Source organism: Megalops cyprinoides, chromosome 6 (assembly GCF_013368585.1).
Source record: "Megalops cyprinoides isolate fMegCyp1 chromosome 6, fMegCyp1.pri, whole genome shotgun sequence".
NCBI lineage: Eukaryota > Metazoa > Chordata > Actinopteri > Elopiformes > Megalopidae > Megalops > Megalops cyprinoides.
The window spans coordinates 23,455,488-23,482,093 of record NC_050588.1 but is presented as its reverse complement, the minus strand read 5'-3'; the positions used below and the strand labels follow the sequence as shown (position 1 = coordinate 23,482,093).

General features: G+C 42.6%; 1 protein-coding gene across 13 annotated transcripts in view; it reads left to right on the top strand.

Moving 5' to 3' along the window:
* Positions 1-26,606, top strand: part of cadpsa (Ca2+-dependent activator protein for secretion a) — a 108,575-nt gene that overhangs the window by 47,142 nt on the left and 34,827 nt on the right. For 8 of the 13 annotated variants that reach the window (XM_036530636.1, XM_036530635.1, XM_036530634.1 and 5 more), the window contains exons 7-17: positions 3,214-3,325; positions 6,007-6,146; positions 8,397-8,463; positions 11,869-11,977; positions 12,682-12,894; positions 15,047-15,058; positions 19,366-19,502; positions 19,748-19,935; positions 23,975-24,076; positions 24,229-24,292; positions 24,917-25,040. In XM_036530636.1, the coding sequence (XP_036386529.1) occupies positions 3,214-3,325; positions 6,007-6,146; positions 8,397-8,463; positions 11,869-11,977; positions 12,682-12,894; positions 15,047-15,058; positions 19,366-19,502; positions 19,748-19,935; positions 23,975-24,076; positions 24,229-24,292; positions 24,917-25,040 (1,268 nt within the window). The remainder of the gene's footprint in view (positions 1-3,213; positions 3,326-6,006; positions 6,147-8,396; positions 8,464-11,868; positions 11,978-12,681; positions 12,895-15,046; positions 15,059-19,365; positions 19,503-19,747; positions 19,936-23,974; positions 24,077-24,228; positions 24,293-24,916; positions 25,041-26,606) is intronic. The other 5 variants (XM_036530639.1, XM_036530637.1, XM_036530633.1 and 2 more) reach the window with 1 other exon arrangement.

Sequence of the window (26,606 nt, the reverse complement as noted above, 5' to 3'; positions counted from 1 at the left end):
CGTAAACGTCCAGAACTATCAACAGCGACCACGATTTTGTGTCGGTACACCTAGAATGAGGGTTGGGGCATTGCACCCTTTGTACCCTTGACCAAAGAACTTAACCTCAATTGCTTCACATATACAGCTGAACGTCACATACCGACAATGGGTCGCCAGATCACAGCTGAAAGTCACGGCTCAGTATGCCAGGTGAATTTAAATCAGGTTAATGGATGCGAGTCCAGTACCATTTTAGCTTAATCCAGGTAGGTCATCGTGTTTCGTCGATGTCCGGCGCACAGGACGACGCTGGAACTGTGATGTAATATATGGTTACCTACAATATGAAACAGTGGCATTCAATTTCACACAAGCGCTCGAGGAAAAAGCAATGAACTGAACTCTCAAGCGGGGCGCTTCATATTTACCCAACGTTAAACCATTACATCTCTCCAGCTGTTCAGAGATCCCTTGGGGGCAGTTCAAACCAAACAGTTACTTTGACGTTGTGTTCGTTTCCTTCGGTGTTTAATAACATAAAACAGATGGGAAGGAGGAGGAGTTAAGAGTTCGATCACTGCTGCCACTCCATCAGTTGAGAAGGAGAAGGAAAGGAAAAGCTGAAAATTGATATCTCAGGTGAAAACGACAGAAACGCACACGGTGAGAGCGAGTGCCGAAAGTGCGCACAAACGACAGGGCCGCTACATCTTATAAGGTACGGAAGAAGGAAAGTACAGCCAGAGACAGTGGCAATTCATCAATGTCAACAGGACTGTCAGGTCAGATTGAACGCACCGCATGGATAATGCCGGTGTGCGCTCCACAGTGTACACACTTCTATATTGATGCGATTTCTGAAGTGAAGTGTGCGTCAGTGTGATTGATGCAGAGCAATCGGGAAATGTCGCCAGATGCAATCCGTCAAATGATTCTTCAGAATACATATTCTTCCTCACTCTGACAGATTGCAATCATACCGAACGCCTGTTTGAGATTCAATCTATCCGCATTGCGGCCTGTCTTTCCTTTGAGTAACAAAACATTAACTTTATGGCACATATTTTAATACGTTATCCGACGTGAAACAATGCAAAGAGGATTTGCTTAAATTTGTCACTGAAATTTAAGGACAAAGCACATTGCGGTTGGAGAGAGTCATTGGCGTAATTTCATTGCTGATGAAATATAGCACCAGAAGGACTGTAAAAACCGTCGAGACATAAACTCCAGCATCCTGGCTTGCGTGCTTAAACGATGAAGCGGAAACAAGCTTTTGTAATGGTTTTCCATATGTCTGCACGTTAATCATGATCAGTCAACTCATTTGTTCGAAGCCCTACCGTGAACGTCGTGACCTCTATGTCATTCTCTATGAAGATACCACTGCAAAGACAACGACCCATCCTATTCGCAAATCTCGTTTACACTGTTCCCAGTTTTCGGTTCCGTTTTAGTGCATTTTGGGCTGTACCGTTTCTATTCGCTGGGAGAAATGCAGAGACTTAAATTCTATCCAGGACACTTTGTTTCATGCAGCAGGAATTTGGTCTGAAGCACAGTTTGTGTGTGAATATGTCGCCTGTGGATTGAATGGTAGAATGCTACTAAGGGGTAGCACTGCAATCCGAAAGTGTAATAAATCGTTCTTTGTGCTGTGCTGTACCGTGTTGCGCTTTCCCCAGGTCAGTCTTTAGAATTCAGCGCGCGCAGAAAGCTACCTGATGCAGCATCAGCAACATTTCTCGGCGAGTGCTCACAGCTGTCAAAATACCAGGGGAGAGCAAACCAACAAGATTAACTTTAGCTGCCTGTCAGCTCCTAACCACAGCAAACACGTTGTTTCCGTGGGACTTTAGAGCGAAAAGAGCAGGCAGAAGAAACGGAAGCGATCGAACGGGCAGATTCTTTGAATCACTCTGCAAAGTTTGTGTGAAAAAAAGGTTCAGTCGGTATTCAGTTCTTGTAGCCATTATTTTATGTAGCCATTATTTTAAAGAGAGAGGGACCTTTAAAGGGACACATGTAAAAACAATTTCTCGTCTTAGTCTGCTATAGTTTTAGTAACCAATACATTAAGCACATTCCACGGCGATCGGTGGAAACGCTGAAACACTGTCACTGAAAGTAGTGCGACCCCTAGTGGGGACCAATTGAATTTCGGCCCTTATCTTCTCTCTTTTTCACCCTTGCCGATGTCCCTCATTGGTCCCTGCTCCCCGCGTCTAAATTTATCCACCTCGTTCCTCTGGTATTCAATCCACGTATGCAGTCCACGTGCCCCAGACATGAATACAAATCACTCTTGTGAGTACCAGCACGGCCGTGCTCTGGCTGTTGCCATGGCAGCCAATGACATCACGCATGATTCCGTTCCTCACCAAAAGCCCAAGCCTGCTAAATCCCGTCGGCCAGTGACATTGTAGATACTTACTACTGTCCTCGATGTTTTCGCATTATTCAGCTCCATGTGAGCTCAGGCCCAGTGCCCTTGCAGCAGAAATGCTCTCTGCTTTTTAAAAACTGCGTTCAACATCCCATTTATTTTTCTATCTGCTGTGAAGGGAAGCTGAAATAGTACCCAGAAGGGGGCTGCAGAGGCTTCATAATGGCGCACGCGTTGCAGCCTTCCTCTCTGTGGATGTAGTATGCCTCTAGGCACAGACACTAAGACTGCAGTCCTACTCAATTCCACTTCATCTTTTTTAATAACTTCAAATGCTACCACTGTATAACTTTGTGCGGGACCAAACATTTAATATCGCTCCCACACTGGGCTCACTGGCCATTTCAGGGGTAAATGAAATGTGACTCAATTTTGATATTGGGTTGCAACATACTTGCAAATGGTGGGTTCCTGTATTGCATTGCATGTGCTGATTTGGCATTATTGCCCTAGTCCTTTGACTTCTGTTATTTCTCACCATTTTAATCATTCACAACATGGTAACTGCTGTCATGTGTGTCAAATGTTTAATTTGCCTTTAAAATGGCTCACTATGAAGTCAGCTGACAGGAGAAACAAACTGACAGCGTTGATTATATCCAGCCATTCTGAAACTTTCCTATTCTAGAATCAAATCCCTCCAAGAACCAGGACACTGTCGCTGCTACACGCGCTTCCCTGTGATGACTTTCTCATATATGGGCTGATTGATTGGTTGGGTGCAGGCAGGGCAGCAGCGTGGCCATTATCGATTCTGATTCTCTTGAGGTGTGTTTTTCTTTCAGCTGGGGGACTCAGGGGGACTTCACCACGACCCATCCCCTTCCTGCTGTTAAGGTGAAGCTGTTCACGGAGAGCACGGGTGTCCTGGCGCTGGAGGACAAAGAGCTGGGCAGGGTATGCAGCTGACTGTTTACATGAGTCTGTGGACCACTGGGCCCAGCATGAGCACACACACACACACACACACACACACACACACACACACACACACACACACACACACACAAAAACACCTACATGCTGTAAAGAAGCTGGCTGATGCCTCTCACATAAAAAGGACAGAAGGAGCAAAAGTACAAACATAAAAAAAGAATAATTCAATTCTAAAGCCACCAAATAAAAGGAAGCAAACTGGGCATACAGCCAAACTGCTGACAAACTGTAGCAGTGCCTTCTCACCTGTTTTTAAGAGCCTTTAATTAGGCAGGTGAAGCTCATTAACCAATGGCTGTGTCTTAGACAATGACTATTACAATTACATTAATTAACAATAAAACATTTAACCTGTTCACATTGAGTTGATTGAAATGAGCTCAGCTATGGATGAAGCTGAAAAATGAAAGGCAAGGATCATTGAACACATTTGAACAATTGAGCAAATACAGTATACACATACAGATATACAGGTGCATGCACAATATACACAATACACCTTGTGTAATTGTGAATCTAGTCTGATGGATTGTGAGAGTCTTTGTAATTCACATGCGTGAAGCTCTTTCCCAGTCTAGCTGCGGGAAAGATGTTGTGTTGACCTTGGCTGTTACAGCAACAGTGGGAGACTTTCTTCCTTTCATTTCAGGCAGGCAATGCTCAGGCATCTCCTCTTATCTAGAACAGCATTTAACAAAACTCTCCTGGAGGACGCCTTGTCCTGCATGTTTTAGGATCTCTCCCTGCTCCAACACAGCCGATTTAAATGATCATTTTGTTATTAAGCAGCTTCAGGAGTTCATAACGAGTTGATAATTTGAATCAGCTGTGCTGGAGCAGGGAGAGATCTAAAACATGCAGGACAAGGGGTCCTCCAGGAGAGGTTTGGGAAATGCTGATCTAGAAGACAATTCTTTACTTTTGATATTGAAGAATATCAAGAGCTATAAATTAATAATGGACATGCACCGACAACTGTGATAACTCAATTTTCACAAAAGAAATGAAAGAAAATAGAAATTGGTTGTAAAGTGTAGAATCCTTTAAGATAAAATTTGTCAAACCCCAGGTCAAATGAAAGCACCGTTTCTCCCATTCATGTACATGTCATTGTAATACCTTCCTACAGTGCAGTAAACGAGCTTTTTTACCACATGGAATGTGACATTGTTGGACTGGAGCTCTTATTAAGTCTACATTTTATACACAGCAGAATATAAACCACTGCTATCATTCTTATTAAAAAACAAGTTATTTTTGACTAAGATGTAGTTGCTCAATTTATCTTAAGTCATAAACAAAATAATTAGTTTTTTTTCCATAGCTGTTGACACAAATGTTCATGAGTACATCTCATGTTCTTGAAACTTTTAATACTCAGTTTGTTGCCTCAACATATGAAATCACATCGCAAATTAAAATCGCAAACTGCCTTTAAAATCACCCCTCAGAATCAAATATTTGCATCAAAGTAATATGCATGCAGGCATGTTGTCATAAAAATAGCTCTCAATGAACACCAATTTCACACTGAAACGATAAATAGAAAACAGTACCATCAGGATCTGTATGTGTTTATGGCCTGATCATATCAGGTGTGGATAATCTTCAGTTTCAGAATGAATATAAATACTTCTATAACATATTCTAAAAATATTTTTCCCAGATTTTTTTTCTTCAGATACAGGAAGGACTCAACCCAAAATCAGAAAGAGAAAACAAAAGAAAATGTTTAATCCTTTTTCCATTCATCTTCAGGATGTGTTCAGTGGTAAATAGTCTAACATGGGTGTATACTGAGGAACATTTTGTTGTCCTCTTTGATTTCTTTTTGAAGATCTCTCAATCTAATCACATTATTTGCCAACACCATGTCCACTATTGCAGTTTTTTTGCTGTACAGTGAAGGGATTACCACCAGCAGAGAGCTTTCTTTCAACTCTGAAATACAAATATGTTGACATATGGAGCTACCATTTACAGTTTTACTACACATAAAATGTATCTATGGTTCATTTCAGTAATTCACTTTCTTGTATTCACTGATTCATTGTATTGCATATTGTATGATGCTGCGTATAAGACTACAACAGACAGCACAGCAGTTCACTGAATAATGTTCCCTTACCTATTCTCATTTCTAAATGTGCACGTTTTAAAGGGCACAGCAGAATTCAGACTGGGCTGCACCGGCTGCAAAGCCTCCCTCATGCTCAATCCACAGATCATGCAATGATGAACCGGCATTGCACAAATGTCATTGGAAATTTGACTGTCTTCTTTGTTTAACATTGTTCTTCAACAATGAAGAGTTCACCTGTGACCTCTTTTATTCACGCTGTAGTGCTGATAGAGAATTGAACAGCTAAATATTTTGAGTATGCACAGGTCAAGTGTGAATAAGGGCGCTCGGTAATTAGATTAGTTAGGCATTTGCAGTCATGTTTCCCATATGAACACAGTGAATTTCATTATGGAAACTGTACTGTAAGACAGGGCTGTGTGTGAAGGGTACAAAATACACGAAATGTGAGGAATTTCCATAGATAGGATAGGGACCTGGCACATGACTTGTGTGATTTTTGTCCCCGCCCATCCCTTCTGTGAAATCAGCTTGGTATGTTTCTCTGCTGTATTCTCAGGTTGTCCTGCACCCAACTCCCAACAGCCCCAAGCAATCTGAAATACATAAAATGCAGGTGTCCAAAGCCTGCCCTGACCATGACCTGAAGATCAAGCTGGCCATCCGAATGGACAAGCCGCAAAACATGAAGCACTGTGGGTAAGTTCGACCTGTGTGCACCTGTGCCCGTCAAATGAAGCTCTTTAATGCTGCTGTCCGCAAATTGCACCAAAGCCTCTTCCGCTTACTAAATGGCAGGAGCTGAGCCTCACGGTTGTTACAGAGGTAGGCAAGCCAAACTAAGGCAGACTTCAACTCGCATATACAGTAAGCTATAGAGAAATGCTCTTGCGAGCAGTTGTTTTATGATTCTATCATGACGTGAGCATGTTCTGGAGCTGGCCACTACGGACATGTAAACAAATGAAGGGCAGGACACTTCTCCAAACTGTCCTCAATAGCCACTTACCTTTTTGTCTTTTTGTCTCTCATCTCAGGCAGTGATTGACTTAGCGGTTAACATCACTTAATTCAGCGTTGATGGAAGAAACACTTTGAATTTTAGTACAACTGGTACACTGTGTTCTATACCCTTGTGGCTACAACCCCATGTATATTACTGTTTGGCACTTTTGTTACCATTAAAAATAACATGCTTTGAGTTTTTATGCAAACAGGATTTTTAAGGCCACTTAATCTCCTGTTCTATCTCACAGAGTGAATTCATAGTGAAGTTCTAAGGCCTGCGTTTCATGTTATATGAGAAATTTGTGCCACCTTGTGGGCACAAGATTACACAACACTTTGCTGTCTTCTCTCAGTCATTCATCTTTATTCAGCTTTATGTATTTATTTTTCATCATTATTCAACCAGCAAAGAAAGGACAGGACTTCAATATATGGCAAATGCTTAACTGATATAAAAACAAGTAAAAGCATTGTAAGTGAAAGGGATGTGCTTCATAGCAAGGCACACTTAATACAACATAAGAGTATCAACAATATAATCAAATCAGAGCAAATTTTATGCTTAAAACATAAAATATGTGGGGTCAGAAATACCTTGCCGTGGTCAGGTACACATTTTATAATAATACTGATGGTAACAGAGATTCCAAAATGAAAATGTGATGGCAACAGCCCAGATGCACAATGGTTTGCTAAAGTCGTTGCCCGTGTTGGCCCATGTTGTGGTGACCTCGATGCAGCGCGGCTCCTGGGGGAGAGCGATTGAGGCCTGGGGTTTTGAGAGGCCTCTATCACTCTCACATATGCTTTGTGTTTGGGCTCTTTGTGCCCTGGCTGCTGGAGGAACAGCCGTGCGGCCAGCCGTATGGTTCCTGTACTGGCGCGGGGAGGCAGAGGGGGCTGCCTCAGTCTCCCAGAATTCCCCGGGCCCAGTGTTTCCTTATCTCAGTTTATTCAGAGCGACAAGGCCGCTGCCCCTAACCGCACCACAAGGCAGTGGCAGTAAGAGCGGGTCCTTACCCTCGCTGTTCTTTTGCAATGCCCTCTATCTTCAGACCCTAGCTAATGTAGCAGCAGGCTGTATTTTTAGTAGAGACTCATCCATTAGGTTAGCCTGTGCCGACTGAAATGGCTGTGCCCTGCTTCCTGCTACACTGGTGTCTTTGCATCACTTTCTCCTTAGCTGTGGTGGTATCGCTAAAGTAGGCCCAGCACCACACAAGGACAAAGTATGTACTGGTGGTCTCACATCTGAGACCAGACAAGATTAATTCTGCTTAGCAACTACAAATCTGTGCCTCTGTCTTGCTTCATTACCATGGCTTAGAAATGTCTTCTCTTATTCCCAGAACGTAATAGCCAATTAACCTTTGAGGCTCAGCTTGACAACCCATTAGCCAAAGATGTAAGCATCATCCAGACTTATGCAATGGGAGAACTGTTGTGGTCATTCAGTGTGTCCTGTACAAAAGCCTGACAAAAACACATGAATCACTCTGCTTCCTGCAAATGACTTCTTCTTCCAGAGCAATGTTTTCTTTCCCCCACTAGGGGGCAGAAAAGGCTTTCTGCACAAAGCATGTGGCAATCATTTCCTATTGTCTTTTGTCTTACAACTAAAAATAGTGTCATATTATGGAAACAAAACTGTTCAGAATTTAGCATTAAAAAGAAACATGGAAACATGTTGTACAAAGAAAGGTTTAATTATAGGTTATATAATTATAGGTTTAATTCGTAGAGTGAAAATGTGGTAAGATTTATTTCCCTCAGATTTGCTAATGTTCTTTCTCACAGTGCATGCTTAATTAACAGTCTGAAGAGTTGAAATAATCGTGACATTTAAGATGAGTAACATGCTGTGTTAGAGATATCCCCTTCGGATGGGCGCAAATGTCTGTTTGAATCCAGGCACTGATTAAACCCATCTGTGTTGCGCAGGTATCTCTGGGCAATTGGGAAAAATGTATGGAAGCGATGGAAGAAGAGATTCTTTGTCTTGGTGCAGGTAAGTGAGGGTGACATGCATTACTTTGCCCTTTTCGTCTCTGCTTTAAGCCACTCGTCAGATGAATGTCACTTTAGAGTTTGTTCTGCAATCAGTGGCACATCTATTGCCGTAAATAATGAGAAATATGTTGTGCTCACAACATCAAGGCAGTATGTATAGAATGTAGTATTGTACCCTCTTTAGTCGGGCACAGAAGGACACTGGACTAAAATGGTACATAGGAGGTTGGTGGAGGCCATTTTATTCTGTCATTATTTCAGATAGCATACTGTCCCCTCAGTAGTGGGTAAAATATGTCCGAGAGCTAGGAGTTGACAGGGGATTGACAAAGTGAAGCGTACGGTAGGTCAACACTCCCAGCTAAAAGATCCCTCGGAATGCGCTTCACTCTTGCTTCCAGCTACACATATAGCAAGTGACAAATACCGGTCAATAGACTGCCACTGTGTTTGTGTGTGTGTGTGTGTGTGTATGCCTATGAATTTGTGTGTGTGTGTTTCTTTTTGTTTCACATGCTCTATTTGTTTTCTTTATCTGCCTAATCTGTTTCATTCATATAAAGTCCCCTATCATATCCCTAAATATTTATCACTGTGCATTTGATTTTATGGTTACACAGAAAATGTGCCATCAGAATAGACTGAGATGTATTTCATCAGCCAATAGGAAGAGAAGAATTCATTCATTACTGTAGCTTTGACAGTTGCATGAAGTGTTCTTTAAAAGGGAGCAAAGAGATGAGCAAATACATCTGAACTAACTACCCTCTGAGAGTCCTTCTCACATTTCTCTGCTCTGTGTATTTAAGGATTCCTATTCTGCTGAGGACTTTTCTTTGCTCAGTGTATTGAGGTGTATTAAAATGTGTTTATTGAAAATTCATTGCTTAGTGTATCTAAGGTTATTCATATTCTTAAGGATTTTTCTTTGCAGTGTATTTAAGGATATTAAAATACATTTAGAGATTTTCCTTTCCTTAGTGTATTTAAGGATATTGAAATATGTCTATAGATTTCTCTTTGCTTAGTGTATTTGAGGACATTCTGATACATTTCTTGATTTTTCTTTGCTCAAGATCATTCAGAATAAGTGCATGTTACAATGGTGTTTTTTACAGATGGTCTTTTCAGAATTCACAATATTATATTTTTAAAATTCCATAAATACTGTATTAGAAAATTAAGAATGGCTGGTGGAGGAAATATTTTCAATCCTTATGTTATTAAAGTGAAATAATTTACTGGAAAGTGTTATGACATCTTAAGGGGTTATGCTTTGTATCCGGCTTGTTGTGTTCATCTTATTTACTGTACCATAGTAATGTATCCCAAAGCATTCAAGTCCTTTCCACTATGGTGTATATGTATGTGGTGTATGCCTTTTGTGCATTGTTTAGTGTATTTCTTTTTTACTTGTAATTGTCATTCTGTTCAATATTTATGAATCGATACAAATTCATAAATTCATGTGTATTCGCAGAGTAGCCTTCAGATGTGTAGAACACTAAAACACTGGTTAATGGATACACACAGTAGTGTATTATTTGCAAAACTCTGCATTTATGTCATGTATATCAACTTCTTTCTTTTTCAGGCTAGATATACATGTGCATTTAACAAAAGATATTTCCTATAAGATTTTGTCAAATAACAGCAGTGGTAACATAAATAACCAATATGTCCTTCGTTGCACACAGGTAATTGTGGTAATATTATTTATATTTATAATTCATTAGGGAACAATTCTCTACAATTTGAGTCTTTTTATGAGCCAGTGATAGCCTGGCTATCACAAACTGGTGCAATGTTGATCACCACACAAAAAGTGTCTGCTATATTGTAAACACATCCTCATGTGTTTGCATGTGCTCAGTCCTTTGTTTTGTAACTAGTACAAGCAACAACATCTGGTAAGTAAAAATGTCAAATAAAATAACATGGAGTTGCTAAGTAGACATTTTGATAAACTGTGCTAAAGTAACCGTGTTTCAATCGATAGTGTTGATGACTCACTTTTACCCAGCGCCCCCCCCCCCCTTTCTGCTGTGCATCGGGCTCCTTACAACACATATTGCCTGTAGTTCTAGCTTGATGCCACTGCATGTCACCGTCGTACCAAGCAAATTGGAACCATAAACCAAATATTTATGATGCAAAGTGAAGTCTAATTATTCAGTGGTCTGGGGGATAGCCTTAAAACCAGCCCACAGACACAATTTGCTTTTTTCCCCCCTGCTTTAATTTGTTGGCTCTGTACTGAAGTCTTAAGCAGTTGAATATGGTAATGCTCTGTGTGGCTTGGGGGGAGCAGTCTCGACCGGCCGTGGAATAAAGCAGCCCGAGCGCCGCATCGATTGGATCCGCCGCTCTCCCAATGCAATTTATAGACTGCCAACAATAACAAGGTTATTTAAAAGAGCAAAGCATGCAGGGTAATCAGGAGCAAAGTCATTTAAAATCCTTTAACAGTCAGTTTGACAGCAGGTCACCAGCCCGTGGGACAGATCCCTCTGCTTTCGCGATAACAGCTTTTTAGTCCTTGACAATCCCAAACTTTAGCGCCGGATCCTGTCGGGGGTCCCTGATGTGCCCTGATGGCGTCCCGAAGGCGCCACAGCGGTGGCGAGGCGGGCTCTCGCCCCGCAGCTGGCCCCGCTCGCATCAAAAACATGACATTGAATTTATCATGTCATACAGAGGCAGGGCACAGCCAGTGAAAGCTGCCACTTGCAGCAGAGGTGACAATTGCATTGGTCGCTGGGATCTCGGGATTGCCTTGATATGACTGGCACCTAGCAATCCAGCTCACATTGTTTCTGACAGAGTGTCACTCCCACACTCGTCTGCTCTGAGTGACAGAGCCAGGTCCCGCGCCCGCCCCACCGATGGCCCCGGCAACCGCCCTGGCAACAGCCCGACCCCCTCCTTCTTTCTGTATCAGCTGAACACAATTACAATCTGTGTGCTGTTAAACCCAGCTGAACACCAGGCACCCTCCCTGCCACTTCTCAATCCCATCCGAACACAGTCTGCTTGTCTCTCCCTTAACTCAGCTGAATACAATCATCTTCTGTCCCACTCTTAAACCCATATGAACACAGTCACCCTTTCTCACATTCTTAAATCCAGCTGTCCTCAGTCACCCTCTTTCCCATTCTGTTTCTGTCTCTCTTACACGTACATACACGCACACACACACACACACACACACACACACACACACACACACACACACACAAGGATTCAGACGCTATATGGTGACCTGCGTTTATTTTACACACACAGGTTGGATTAACGGCCAGTGGATGTTGAGCTTGATGTTGTTTCAGCATTTACAGTGTTGAGTCATGGTTTGCACATATGTGTGGGTGTGTGACACGGCCTCTTCTCTGCTCTGTTGCAGGTCAGTCAGTACACCTTTGCCATGTGCAGTTACAGGGAGAAGAAGGCAGAGCCACAGGAGCTACTCCAGCTAGACGGATACACTGTGGACTACACCGACCCCCAGCCAGGTACACCTCCCAGCCCCGTAGGTCTGCCACACCCCACCCATGAACCACCATGACAATCTCCACTTCACTGTCCATTTACTATGCACAGTGAAGATACAGTTAAATACCAACATCAAGAGGCATTTTAGTATAATTTTACACAGTCATGTGATTATATCATTATGTTTACTTGGGACTTTTAATTGTTTTCTAAATTTACCTTAAGAGATTTAGACTGATAATGCTCCATCAACAAGCACGTAAAATCCTTTAAAATTTGACCCAGCCCATGACCACTTGTTGGCATTTGTTCTAAGCCAAATTCCCTCCCTGGTGATGAGAGCAATAAATTTAATTGTCAGAGAACAAACACAGCAGCCATTTATTTTTGGTTATTTACCGTATTAGCACAAGCAACTTCATTCATATTTATCATAGCTTAGCCTGCTTAGGCTTTCACAGTGCATATTGATATAACATTGATTGATGTCAATTAATGCAATTAATGCATTGCAATTAATTATTAATCAACCTTGCAAATGTATACAGATAATGAGAGGTCATTACTGTACACTGCTCTGACAACACATCTAAAAAAAGGTTTGTACCTAAAATAAAAACAGTTAACATGAGGTGTCAGCAATCCTAAAGACATACACTGAGAGGTAGGTAACATTGCTGAGGACATGGCTGTAGATTTGGAAGAGACCATCCCCCCTTTGCAGGTCTGGATGGCGGCAGGACTTTCTTCAATGCCGTGAAGGAGGGAGACACTGTGATCTTCGCCAGCGATGACGAGCAGGACCGGATCCTGTGGGTTCAGGCCATGTACCGGGCCACTGGTCAGTCCCACAAGCCCGTCCCGCCCACCCAGGTCCAGAAGCTCAACGCCAAGGGGGGGACGGCGCCCCAGCTGGATGCGCCCATCTCCCAGTTCTGTAAGTAACCCGAGCCACCTGCCTTGCACCTCCACGCCCACAATCTCGACACAGCCACGCGCATGTCGTGAGTTTCCCTGACCACGCCTCTGCCTCGGCGTTTCTCCAGTCACGCCTATTTAAAGGTGCAGCTCTGTCCCCCAGTTTTTTTTTCCCCCAGGCCGTTTTGAAAGTCAAAAAAAATATATGGTATAGAACAACTTTGATCCTCTTGAAAATACAGACTATGTGGATCTCCCCCAAATCCCTTCCCAACCCCCAATGGATAAGCACATCATGCCAAAGCATCCCTTCAGAGTCCAAGTTATTCTGATTACTGTTGCACCTTTAAGCAGCCTACTGAACTACTGTTCGAGTGAAGGTAAGCCTGTTTAAAGCACTGCAGCACCTCGGACCTACTGTTGTGATGGTCTTTTTTGTTGTCCTCTTTTTAATACCCCCGCTGTTGTGATTTGCTAGTTGATACTTTTACAAAAGACATCAGTGTGCGTTAATGTATCAGTGGTACACTGCCATATTCCTTGTTAACTACCATATGGCATCATAGAGTCTGTAGGAAAGTCTTTACCTCCTAAAATCACTGTGCATACAATTACATGAGTGCCATAATAGATCCTGCTATTCATGACAAAATGAATGTCTTTTGGTGTGCATCCCTCCAGTGCTGGATTTTATATTTTAACTGTAGTTTTTATTTGCTACTTACCAGCTGTTTAAACCTTTTGTTCAGAATAAATGGGTTGTAGAGAAAATATATCTTCACAGTGCAATCTGCGTAGGCTTTTTTCCCGAGACACAAAAAAAAAATTTCTTCAAATGGCGCCCTAAAACGGCAATATTCTTTTCACAGCAGTTCTAGCTGACAGGACTATAGAAAGTGGCTACACACTGTTGAAATAACATAGCATACATGCTGATTACCTTTTGATTAAATACTTTCTAACATGACTTTTAGGGTATGTTAGCAACTGCCAAAGTATAAACTGCTCTGCAGAATCTATAAACATATTCTGTTTGTTCATGAATTTCTGTGTGTATAGTAGTATATGAACATTGGACTTTTGGTAATCAATTGATTCCAAATCCAGCTGATGCCATTCAAAGCTCCCTAACACAGTGTGCACTCCCCTGGTGAAACAATGTGGCCAGACGTACATGTTTCTGTCCCGGGCGGTCTTGAATGGCATGGGGCAGGTAGGAAGTGACCTGCCTCGGAACTTTGCTGCAGAGGATTTGTTGGATTCTAGAACGCCGTGCAGGGCCTTGAATATGAAGTGGTAGAGGACAGCGAAAAAGAGGCTGAGAGAACCTAAAAAGAGTCTAACCCCACCAGACTAAAAAAGTCAGAGATGCAGCACATTCCATCACATCGTTAGCGCAGGGTGGCAAGAGGAATGCAGCTGCCAGAAAAGAGCCATTGTCCAATACAGGAGCACAGAGGTGGCACAAGCTCAGGTTAACAGAAGCAGATAAATTGCACTGCAAAGAAGTACATGCAGCTTTTGCACAAATGCTAAATGTACAGTTTGCTTAATTTCTTCTTGACTGTCAACTGCATTCAGTGGAGATTTAAAGCAAAATATGTGCTTATTGCATTAGTAAGAACATATTACACCTGCATCCATGAAGCTAATGCTAGAGAATAATATGAGTGATAGGGGGAAGAGCTAAACACTGCTATTTAACTTCATGCTAACTACATGCAGGATGTACACATTGCTATAGCATGTATATGCTCAGTGCTGACTGATGATATTGGGCTCCAGAGGTAAGTGAATGCGCCAGTATCAGTATTTTCTCTCACTTCCCATTTATTTGATGTCAAGGCAAGAGAAATGCAGTGTGTTTTATGGAGGAGGCCAGTGCTCCTGTGCTCTAGGATGTACTGAAAAATCAATCCCAGAAACCTTAGCAAATCATCTGCAGCAGAGGGCTGAGGAGAAGTGTACACTCGTTGCTCTTTCTCTCTCTCTGTCTCTTTCTCTCTCTCTCATGTTGGTAAAGGTTGTGTTTTTTGTCCTTTCTTTTCCATGCTTTGCTTGTACCCTTACTACTCCAGCTGATAGGTTAAGGCTCCTGTCTGCTTTTCTCAGCCTTGTTGCTAGTCTTTATGTTATTCTGGTTTGTTCCTTCTTACCCTGCTATCTTCTAGCTGGACTCAAGGGTAAGTGCTTCCCTATAGTTGGCACAGCTCAGATAATCCCCTCAGATTATCTGACAAATGCAATGTGCTTTTTTTCCTCCTCTCGAATCTCTCTTTCATACCTTAGACCTCAGTAGAAAACTCTTTTTTTCTCTTTGAGTTCCTCAGTTTTAGGTTTGAAATACAAGCCTCCATTCTTGCCAGTTTAGGATGCATGTGACTCTATAATTTTGTTACTTTGGGTTTAAATAATTATTTTTGCATAATTGCCTCCTCTCTCCACAATTGTATTGGTGTTAAAGGCTCCTCTGGGTAAAGCAGTTTGCTGGCAGTGTGCCATTTTTACTGACATGAGTGTACCACAGATCTGATTCATGCCCCTTGTGTATAGCATGGCACACTGCTATTAAAATGAAATGTTGCATCGATCAAAAAAGATCTAGAAACATACAGTGGTATTTTTATATTGCTCACAGTCAGGTAAAACACTTATCAGCAAGCACTGTATATTTATACAAAAAAGGGCAAATTGATATTTTGGTGACTTTTTAACTTACAGTTGAGTAAACCATGCCATAGACTATTTAATTGCAATTATTTATTACTGATTAATTAATAATGATGTAGTAGGTGAATTTTGTGTGCAAGTAACTCTAGTAAATCATTGAACAGTTAGTACGGAACAGCTCATAATTACCATGTTAAAAGTGCAATACCATTAATAAAACAGTGTGGTGACTGCATGTTATTTCTGGAAACAACCAGAATTTTACAGTACCACTGAGATAAATGCAACCAAATTACTACATGCTAATTTACACACTTATTTTTACATGATATACTGTATAATGTACAGTAATATTATTAACATATAGAATATTAGGCCAGCAAAATATTTTTTTTTTTGTTTTGGTTTCATTTTTAATTTTCTGCCTTCTAAATGAAGGTGAATTTCCTGTCTTTTGACAGTATACTTCAACACAAGGAAATGATGTTTTGCAAAAAGAATATTATTCCATGATCCCTTTGTCACACTTTGGATTTTATTTTAATACCAAACACCACTGAATTCACAGCACTAAGCATGTGACTGGTTTCCATAACCTGTGTGATCCATGCTTTACTGTAGAGGGCTCAATTTATGTTATTTTATTTAATTTTGTCTTTCTTTACGAGAGTTGGCAAATATGTACTTGGAGTATTCTGAATGCCATTGACAAGGAGTAGCTGAGACCTTACCTCCTTACCATGCGATACTCCAGTTTTCTCATAGAGATGGACCTCTGGATAGAAAATAGACCTTTATTACCAGGAAGATCTTTTACATTTTCTTTCTCTTTTTTTGGATGCCTGATTAGGATATTTCCAGTGTGATGTTTTACATTTGTTGGTGGATTTTTTTCTTATTTATTATTATTTTTTTTTACTTTCCCCGTCTGTTAAAGAATGAAATGATTCTGGTTTGCTAGTCTTATACTGAACCCCTTTATTTGCACCAATATGCATTGCTGTGGTATTATTAAACAGTAGTGGTATGCTTCAAGTGCTCCTTTTAAATCATAAGTGCTCTGCAACTTACTGAAGTATTGTCAACTTGCAAATGCTGAAAAGGAATGCGGAAATTTCAGACCTGATGTTCCAATGGCAAAAAAAAAAAAAAAAAATCACAGTTTTGCATGACATCTTTAAAGCACAGAATAAAGCCACGATATCCTTTATTGCGAAAAGCATGTGAGTTTACGGTGCCATCGGTCATTTAGCTGTGCGTGTTCTTCAAGTGGGAGAAAAGTCCGCATCATGCAAGTCATTGCTTTGATTGGGCAAATCATTTGAAATCAGACCCATTGACAAAAATTTGCATCTGAACACATTTGATCAAGCTACTGCATCTACAGTCAGAGGGTGGCTTTAATTCAAATATCCTGTGCATTTCTTTTAGAGAGAAACATCCCAACAGGGAACAGGTTGCTGTTTGTGACTAAGTAGGGGCCATGAGATTAGAGAGCATGTTTGGAGGTGGTATTTTCAGAGCCGTCTCTACTGAACATATAGAGCGGAGTGAGGAGCTATGGATGGATGCAGAAAACCCCTCTTGTTTGGATGCTCCTCTCTGCTATGCTCTCTCTCTTTCCCTTTTCTGTCTTTTCTTCTTTCTCTCACTCTTCCGCTTTCTTTCTCTCTCACTGTCACTGTCTCCTCTCTCTGTCTCCGTCCCTCTCTCCTTCAATCCCTGCTTCTTTCTCCTCCTCTCTGAATTTCCCTCCCACTCTCTTTGGTTGTCTCTTTACCTCTTTCTCTGCCTCCATCTCCCTCTTTCCCTCTGCGTCCATCTCTCTATCACTCTCTCTCGCTCTCTCTCTCTCTCTCTCTCTCTCTTTCTCTCTCTGAAAGGAGACCTGTCGTGTCAGCTCCTGCCTGTAGCACGCGCTGCCCAGAGCAAAGCCCAGGATGCGCGGTCTCTCCATCCTCCCCTGTGACAGAGAGGGGGAACCAGTCCTTCAAAAAATCATTTGCTAAATAGCCCCAATGTTCCGCTCCTGACTCTTCTAGCAAAGGATCTATAAATGAATAGCAGCCATCAATCATTGTCATTTCTTTTCCTCCTTTCTGTAGACGAGGCTGACTAGTGTCATTGTCTGTTACTGTCCAAACCCCCTTCTTCACTCTTGTAATGTCAAGCAGACATGACAAGCCCACATTGAACTGGGTACGAGAGACACAAAGTCACCTTTTTATTTGTGTTTTCATCTCATATGCATCACATCATTGCAGATTGTTTTAGATTCTTTTAAACGTTTACTGAAGGACAATGGGGCAGTTTATTACAATCCTCAAATCAGGATTGACGGAGAGAAGTCATTATCAACATATAATTTAATATAAGTTTATTTTAAAAAATAAATTAAATACACATAGACTTAGCTGGCTTTATTTTGTTAACTGATTTACGTTATATATTTTCTCATCATTCATATGATTACTGTATAATATTTTGTAATGTGGGGAAAAATATTTTATCTGATGTGTTTTACTGTCAGTGCTTTTATTAAGTACAACATACTCCTGGATTGCATATGTAACATAATCTGGGAGCTTTTAAAATAATAGAACGGTAGTTGTGGAGTTCTAATAATAATTAAAAAATCATACTAAATGATAAATCAGTATGCCTTATTATCACTTCTTTAAAATATAAATAGTGCTAAAAACAGAGGAACCTGTAAGCCTGTATTTAGCATTAGCTCAAAATAGCTCAAACAAACGAAGACTGGTATCCAATGTGGACTTTAAGACCCTGGTGTAAGAGGCGCTAAATAAGAATAGACTGTGGTAGCCGGAGCGAGGATTAGGCCCATCCTTATGTGCTCACAACTTGTTGTAAGGCTAAGCCCACTAACTGTAATGAAAAGTGAAAATTTGTTGTTTAATTTATTTAGCCCTTAATGAACAAAGGTGCGGAGGTAGGGGGGCTCCTCTTGACCACTCCCAGATCGGATTGAGTGTTTGGGGGCCGTGTTTTACTCACACGGGGTGGGCCTAATTAGAACAGCCCCAGGAGGTGCCGCCTGCAGGCGTTTCGATGAATGGGGAAGTGAGAACGCACTCAGGCTATTAATTCATCAGAAACGGCAGAATGTAACCCTCACTGTGTCAATTCTGTTTCTCTTTTGAGATGATTAGCAGGGCAGGCACTACGGCAAACTATTCTCTCAACCAACTCCAGCTTGTTTACCATCGCCAGCGGTTACAGCACACATTCTTTTTTTTCAAATTCTGGGACATCCTTTTGTTTTTTGGCTAAATTTGTCTCTTTCTTGAAACAAAACAAAAAAACCTTTTTTCTTTTCTTTAAGCACACAATTCATCATTTGTCAGGAAACGAATGAAATTCCCAAATAGCGAATGGCAGAATCTATTGTACCAGTGTGACAGAGAAATCCATTGTGTTTGACCTGTGTGAACCCACCGCTGTCTCAGGGCATAACTAGGATCTGCACACGCCTGGTGTTTGCGGGAGAGACAGGGATAGTCACATGTAACGGCCGATGCCTCATGCATGATCGCAGGAATGACATGTCCATGTTGGTTGTGCTGCACTAAAGGTTCGCCAAATTGTACCTCACTCCAGCTCACCTCTATTTTCTCTGTCCAGATGCAAGTTGACAATGAACCTGTGACTCTGTGTTATTTGCCATAGAATAGACCAGCCATTCTCCAATGAGATGCACCATGCAGAGTGTTGTGCATTTGCAGAAGCATTGCTTTCCCCCACTGACATTGTGTCCTCTCCGAACCCTGTCCTTTCCCTTGTGCTGTGGACCGGATAGATGCGGACAGAGCGCAGAAACACGGGATGGATGAATTTATCTCCGCTAACCCGTGTAACTTTGACCACGCCTCGCTCTTCGAGATGGTGCAACGGCTCACCCTGGACCACAGGCTCAATGATTCCTACTCGTGTCTGGTGAGGACGGCACCACATTTCATAATGTAATGCATTTACACCACCTCCCCCCACCTCCCTCCCAATTTAGGTTCCCTAACTACATCAATGCCTAAAACTCACATCATACGTTAAAATGATCAGGATAGTTAATGGCTTGCTCATGTTTAGATAGGAAGTGACACAGCTGACTGAATCCATACCTACACCTAGTGTTTTGGGACAATGAACAAAGACCTGAGCACTGCATTTTTTGTACGTGTTAGGGCTGGTTCAGTCCAGGCCAGGTGTTCGTCTTGGATGAATACTGTGCCCGAAACGGAGTGAGGGGTTGCCATCGACACCTGTGCTATCTCAGTGACTTGCTGGAGCGGGCGGAGAACGGAGCCATGATCGATCCCACCCTCCTGCACTACAGCTTTGCCTTCTGTGCGTCCCACGTCCATGGAAACAGGTAAACCCCCGAAAACGAATCCGCCCCTCTCCCCTTCTCCCATCCCCGCCACAGCTGGATCTGAATGCCACTCCGCAGTCACTGACCTAGGATCAGTCAGGCTGTTCAAAGATGGCCTCACATCATTCAGAGGGGTTCCACTGCTGAGGGTTCCATCAGGGATCTCCACTAAAGCTGCATGTTTCATCATCCTCCATTGCTTTCGTTGTTTCCTTTTAAATCTTTTGTATTGTGTTGAATTTATGCCTTTTCTGTTCCTCGTCCGTTTAAAAAAATTATGGATTCTTATCCTTTTCCTGTGAGGTGTGATTTTTCATTTTGTTGCAGTCCTTACTTTTGTTCTATTTCTTCTTTCTTTCTTGTTTTCTTGTTTTTTTGGCTTAATGTCATAATGTCATTTCCACTCACCCCATGCATGACCCAAAGTCAGAAACTGCCAGAGTTACTGGGAGGGCCGCAGCCAGAGGCTGAGGGGGCCAAAGCCTCAAGCCCCTCAGTCCCTGAGCCTCAAACCCTTTCCAGAAAGGAACTCAAAAAGGAGTCCAAAAAAAAAAAAGGATTCCAAATCGCAACCCACCTCCAATTCCAAAAGGTAAGACCCGAGAATTTCGTCTTCTCCTGACAGGTCCAGTTTTTGTTGGTTATAAGTGTCAAGCGCTGGCCATGAGGTGATAGCTGTTGAGTGATTGGACAGGGTGTGGCGGAAAAATTCTGTGTGTTCAAAAAAATCCGATCCACCCGACGAAAGACTTGTAATGTGACGTGATGGTTATCATGCGCTGCCTTAGAGCCGCATTGCACTTGAAAGAGCCCGAGACAAAGAAAGTGTTTGTCCAAAATTGGATTGTATTTATTTTAAAGGCTAAATAAGAGATACAATGGTAAGGAGGTAGGATGTGGCCACCCCCCCTACCCCCACCAACACCCCTCCCCACATTAGGGAACAACAAAGAGAAATGAGTCACAGACAGCACTGTGACCTGTATGAATCCAAACAGCGTGTGGCCCCTCAGTGCACTGGTCACCCCCCCACCCCCCACCCCCTCCTCGCCCCAGCACCGTCACCCCGGCTGGTCGCTCCGCCGAACATGGCTGCCCCCCTCGTTAAACAAAACAAGCCGTCTGTCTGCGTGGAGCTGAGGAAGGTCACGGGCAGTGTCTGTCAGTCTGCCGGCGCCCTGACAGGCAGTGATGGAGCTGAGGTGGGCTGTCTGCTTGCCTTGTGTTATGATCAGGTCGGACAGGAAGACGTGAGTAGCTCGGAGTCAGTGAGGGGGACGGAGGGGACCCGGGTGCGCGGGTCTGCCTGGAGGTTCAGGCATGACAGGATGACAGGCCGTCACGGGGACGGGGAGTCTCCCACCACTGTCCGAGGTCCTGCCGCAAAAAACAGCCAGCCTTCCCTCATCCCAGAGCTGGCTCCCAACACAGCGAAAATTGTGTCTTTTGCCAAGTTCTAACCCCTCTGATACATCCCATAACCTGGTGGCAGAATGGTTCAGAGGCATACGCCATTATAAATATTTAAGGTGTTTTTAAATAATCCTTAAATCAAGCACAGTCTTGATTGATTGAGTCATTGAGTCACAGAGTGCATTATAAGGAAGCAGAGAATTTTCTTTTGTACAATTTGAATGCAACATTTGAACATTTTAGTACCACAAAGCATTAAATTAAGCCTCATTAAATGTAGGTATGAATATGCATGATGAATTGTACAGTTTTTGCTCAGTAGGAACAGATTGTGTTTAAAGAAAAAAAGCGTTGTTTTAATTAGTGTGAAATGTTCAAATTCATTTTGATTACCAATGTGTCAAAAGCAGAAATGCAAAAAATTATATTTCTGTTCAGCTTTTATTTCTCCACCTCCCCCCATCAACCCCTCCTTCCACAAGGCACACATGCACACAGGCAGATATAGATACAGAGACACACACACTTGCCCCATGTATATGTAAAGTGTGACTAAAAAGCCAATCCGTCTTTATCACTTGTGACACGGCTGAATGTGGAGGGATGTGAGTGGAGTGCGTTTGACATAAGCGGCGCTAACCGCGGTGACAAAAAGTTGAGAAGCAGGCGACGTGACATGTTCCTCGTCACGCCGTGGAGGATGTCATCTCCGTGAAGGACAGTGAGAAGGCATCGGGGGGCGAGGACGTGAAAGGTAGAGGGGAAGGATACTCGTTGTGTCAGATGAGACGAAGTCCGCAGCTGGGAGAGAGAGAGAGAGAGACAAAGAGGGAGCGGGAGAGAAAGAAGAAGGGTCCAGGCCAAAGTGATAGCTCTCGGCTGCTCCCCCCCCTCATGGAAATGCACACCACTGTAGAAATGGCTGGCATAGACTTGTGGAATAAAGCTTTGCCAGACACACAGGGCATAGATGCTGATGTGGGCCCACAGACACTCTCCCTCATTTCTGCAGGATATGTGCTCTCTGTGAAAGCATCAGTGACACCTCTTTACGGCGCAGTTCTGGTACCCATTTATGGCTCCTCGCTATGTGTTACAAAACAACTCATTTTGTTGAGTAGAAATATGTCAGTAAAGTCACTTCTGCTGCATAGCACTCCTGTTTAGATGCTGCCCTAGTGAGGTGATTCCCAAGCTCTCAGCAGTAGATACAGAAAAGAAAGAAGATAAGGGCATGACACAGCCTTCCAGTTGTGTGGTTTAATTTACAAATATAATCAACAGTGCAGCGTATCAAATCATGTTTGTGACTTAAACTAAACCACTCCCAGTACCAATTGATAACTGTTCACATCATTTACTGCTATTCATTATTATCTTCAAATCATTATATAACTACCTAAACAAAGTATGTTCAAGTTTCATATGGAAAGTGATAATGGGTTGAAAGAATTGTAGTCATAAATCTTATCCAGCCTTTTTCATAACTTTCTATTTTTCCAGTTAACATTTTTTTGTTTTTTGTATTAGAGGAATGTGTGATATGTACCGTTTAAGAGTGACCCTGACAGTCCTGTTGCATTAGGCCTTGGTATTACTTATTGACTGAATGGACACATGGTGTATTTGGCCTCCCTGTGAGAGAATCACACTCCTCGGTGCTGGCTTAATGAGACGGGCACATCTGTCACCATCCTTACTGGCCGAGTCGTCCCTAAGCGGGCCCTGACGTTTTAAGACATCTCTTCCTACACAAAGGTGGCAGACGCACCGCAGTGGTCATTTGGGATTATTCTGTCCCCCTCAGCTGCCCTCAGGTAGCCATTGGCCTGTTGCGAGGGAGGGCTACTTGAGCCGGCCCATTAACCCCTGACCGCTGGTTAGCTGTAGCTTTTGTTCTCCTCCTGCCTAAGCCTTTGTGGAGGGACAGAGGGGTGGAGAGAGGGATTTGCCTGGCTCAGGACACCCCTGAAGGGGTCCCAGCAATAAAGGAGGGTCATGTGACACAGACAGAAACACCCTGAGTCCGGGCCGTGAACCACCAAGCCTGAAACCCATTCCCCTCCTGTCCTGTCACTTGTCAGCCCTGCCCTCCCTCTCCCCGTACCAAAGTCTCCCAGATCAAGAGGTCTTTCAGGAAGACAGGGGTAAACACGTCTGGGGCCTTGATATTGTCCTGTTGCTGTGAGGGGTGTCAGATGTTCACCTCATGAGGAACACAGTGTTTCACAAAACAGGGTGTAGGATGTTCGCTGTTTAATTTCCTAATGTGAATCATGTATAATAGCTGATACTCTCCATCTGTGTACTGTTTCTGTGGTCCATTCATTTTTTTTCCACACACACACACACACACACGCACACACACACGCACACGCACACACACGCACACACGTGCATTTACTCTCTCCTATGGAAGGGTGTTATTATGATTTACAGAACTGTGACAGCACAGCCCATTAGAATAACAGTATTTCACAACACTGTCAGACAGTGGCAGGATTAGATTGCAACCATGAAAACGCATTACTGCTGGATGTTGCTGACATTAGTCTCAGTGCTGGACACAGTAATGAGTGGCAGTAGAGGGACCGCCATGCTGATGTCCAGTGCGTGTTGTTTCCAGGCCAGACGGAATAGGCACCGTAACGGTGGAGGAGAAAGAGCGATTCGAAGAGATCAAAGAGCGATTGCGTGTGCTCCTGGAGAATCAGATCACACACTTCAGGTCAGTCTCAGCTCTCATCCCTTTTTATGCGCTGTTTTTTATGCATTCATAGATGTCTCACATAGCTGTATATTTGTTACAATTATTCAATAAAAGGAAATAGTAAGACACTTAAAAGTGTTCTTCCATTGTGGTTTGATCTCTTTTTCTAGGTATTGCTTTCCATTTGGTCGTCCGGAAGGAGCATTAAAAGCCACTTTGTCTTTACTAGAAAGGGTAAGTAACTCTTTTCCTCAGCCAAGGAGGAGTCTAATTTATACTGTTTCTTAGTGTGAATAAATCCACATCGTCTGCATTTTCATTAAGCCAGTCTGTTCCAGAATGAACACAGGGGCTTTGGTCATTTTCAAAAGTTACAGGAAAATTGTATGTGACGCATACCGTGCATTTCAATTTTGTAATAATTCATGTCCCTAATCTTTCTGGTTATTTATAGATAATGTATTCATGACAAATATTTTTTTCCAAGCCCAAAGCTCTGAAAAGCAGGACAGTTTATATCAATCACTGAAGCGTAGGTGCCTACTTTGAATTTTTCCAAAGGCTACTAGTTCTAAACACGTACAATATTTCTTTATTTGGTCATTGGGTCACATTGTTGAATTGTATAATATTTTGTTATGGTTCCTTTTCCCAGATTTTGGGTTATTATTATTATTATTATTACTACTACTACTTTATGAAAAACACCGTATTCCATATACTTTCATATACTTATCATATCATAAATATGAACATGCACATATATTCCAGAGTATTGTAGGGATTCCTGTCACCTGATGACAGTTAAAAATGCACTGCAATAAGTAAAGCGGGTTCATACTGTATTTTTGACTTCAGGTCTTAATGAAAGATATTGTAACCCCTGTTCCACAAGAGGAGGTCAAAGCTGTCATCCGCAAATGCCTGGAGCAAGCAGCTTTGGTCAACTACCAGCGACTCTCAGAGTATGCCAAAGTTGAAGGTAAATATTTCTTGTTTTTCCCCAGTGAAGACAGGACCCAACTGTGACTGTTGGTGAAAAAGATGCTCCTGCTCTTGTGCTATTCAAACATCTGATTTGTTTATTGTGCACTGACTTTTCCTTTTTGTTAAGAAATCTCTCTCTCTTTACAGGAAGGCATGAATTACCGTTGACCTTGTTAGGATTTTGTCTTAATTAGTGTTTTGTGTCTTTGTGGTGCTGGTGACAGTGTCTGAGATTTTTTAGAGAGAATATTTTGCAAAGGACCCCCCTCCATCCCCTCCCCCTGTATTCTTTGATGAGTAATATATTTTGTCTGAATTCAGCGAGGACATGCCTGCGAGCTTTTGAGTCTGCTTAATAAATACCAGTGCTTTACCATAGCACCCCCTGCAGGTGAATCACTGCTCACCTCCTTGGGGGTAATTGAGAAAGCTTTGACTGCACCTAAATAGAATTACTGTATTTAAAGGCATCATATAACACGGCAAGAGAAAAGTCCCAAGATAACCGATGAGTTCAGACACTGTCAACAGTCTCTTAAATGCATGTGTACAAGCTGCGCGATGCTGGAACAGGCTCTTGGCAACGTGTCGATGCCAGACGGTGGCGTTTGTTATTAATGGTTATCGAAAACATGATTCACGGGTACCGGTGTTGCCGACAGCGATGGCGTGTGGAATTCTGGTTGTATCCTCAGCGCTTTGGGTGGGAGTCTCCTCCGCTGCTGGTTGCAAACATACGGCCGTCTCTCATGCGGTGTTTTCCGAGTGACGACCGGCACCACCGATTGAGTCCGGCCAATTAACCGCCTTTTGTTTCAGGTGTGTTTCAGCCGTGGTGTAGGTCACACACACTCACACGCCCACATGCGCACACCTTGTTAAAGATGTGTAAGTAAAAATGCATTCAATTCCAAACCTGTAATCTCACACCATACGCTGGATCCTTGTATGACTCCGCCCCTGCTGGCGTCTGCCGATCTCACCGCTCTCTCATTGGTGACTTTCAGGTGTGGGAATACTTTGAAACAACAAATGCTTTTTTGTTTGTTTCTCTGTTTCCAGCCTTCTCCTGCTCAGAGAAACACTCCATCCCTTCACATCCCTGGTGCTTTCTTCCCTCTCTTTTTCTACCTCTCCTCTCTTTCCTCCTCTCCTCCTCCGTTTGTTTATTGGCTTCTTCACTTATTTATAGCCTTGTATAAAAAGTGTCCAGCAAGCCAATACACCACCCTGCACGCTGGGCTTGCCTGCCCAAGCAAGCCAGCATCTGTCAGCTGCATGTGCAATGTTTCCTTTGATCGGCATAGACTTAGTGCGACTCTCATCGCCCTGTCAATTTGTGTTTCAAACTATCTGACATTTCTGGCAGACTGAGTATTCGCTATCTATATTTGTGTTTTATATGTGTGTACATAGCTTATGGGTGTCTATATTTACATATATATTTACTTATAAATACACACAGCCCTACATTTGTATAGACGCTAAATCTTTCCTCAGATTCACCTAAAGAAATGCCTGAGGATGCTAAAGATACTGAGGGCTTCCTCCTTTCGTGTCT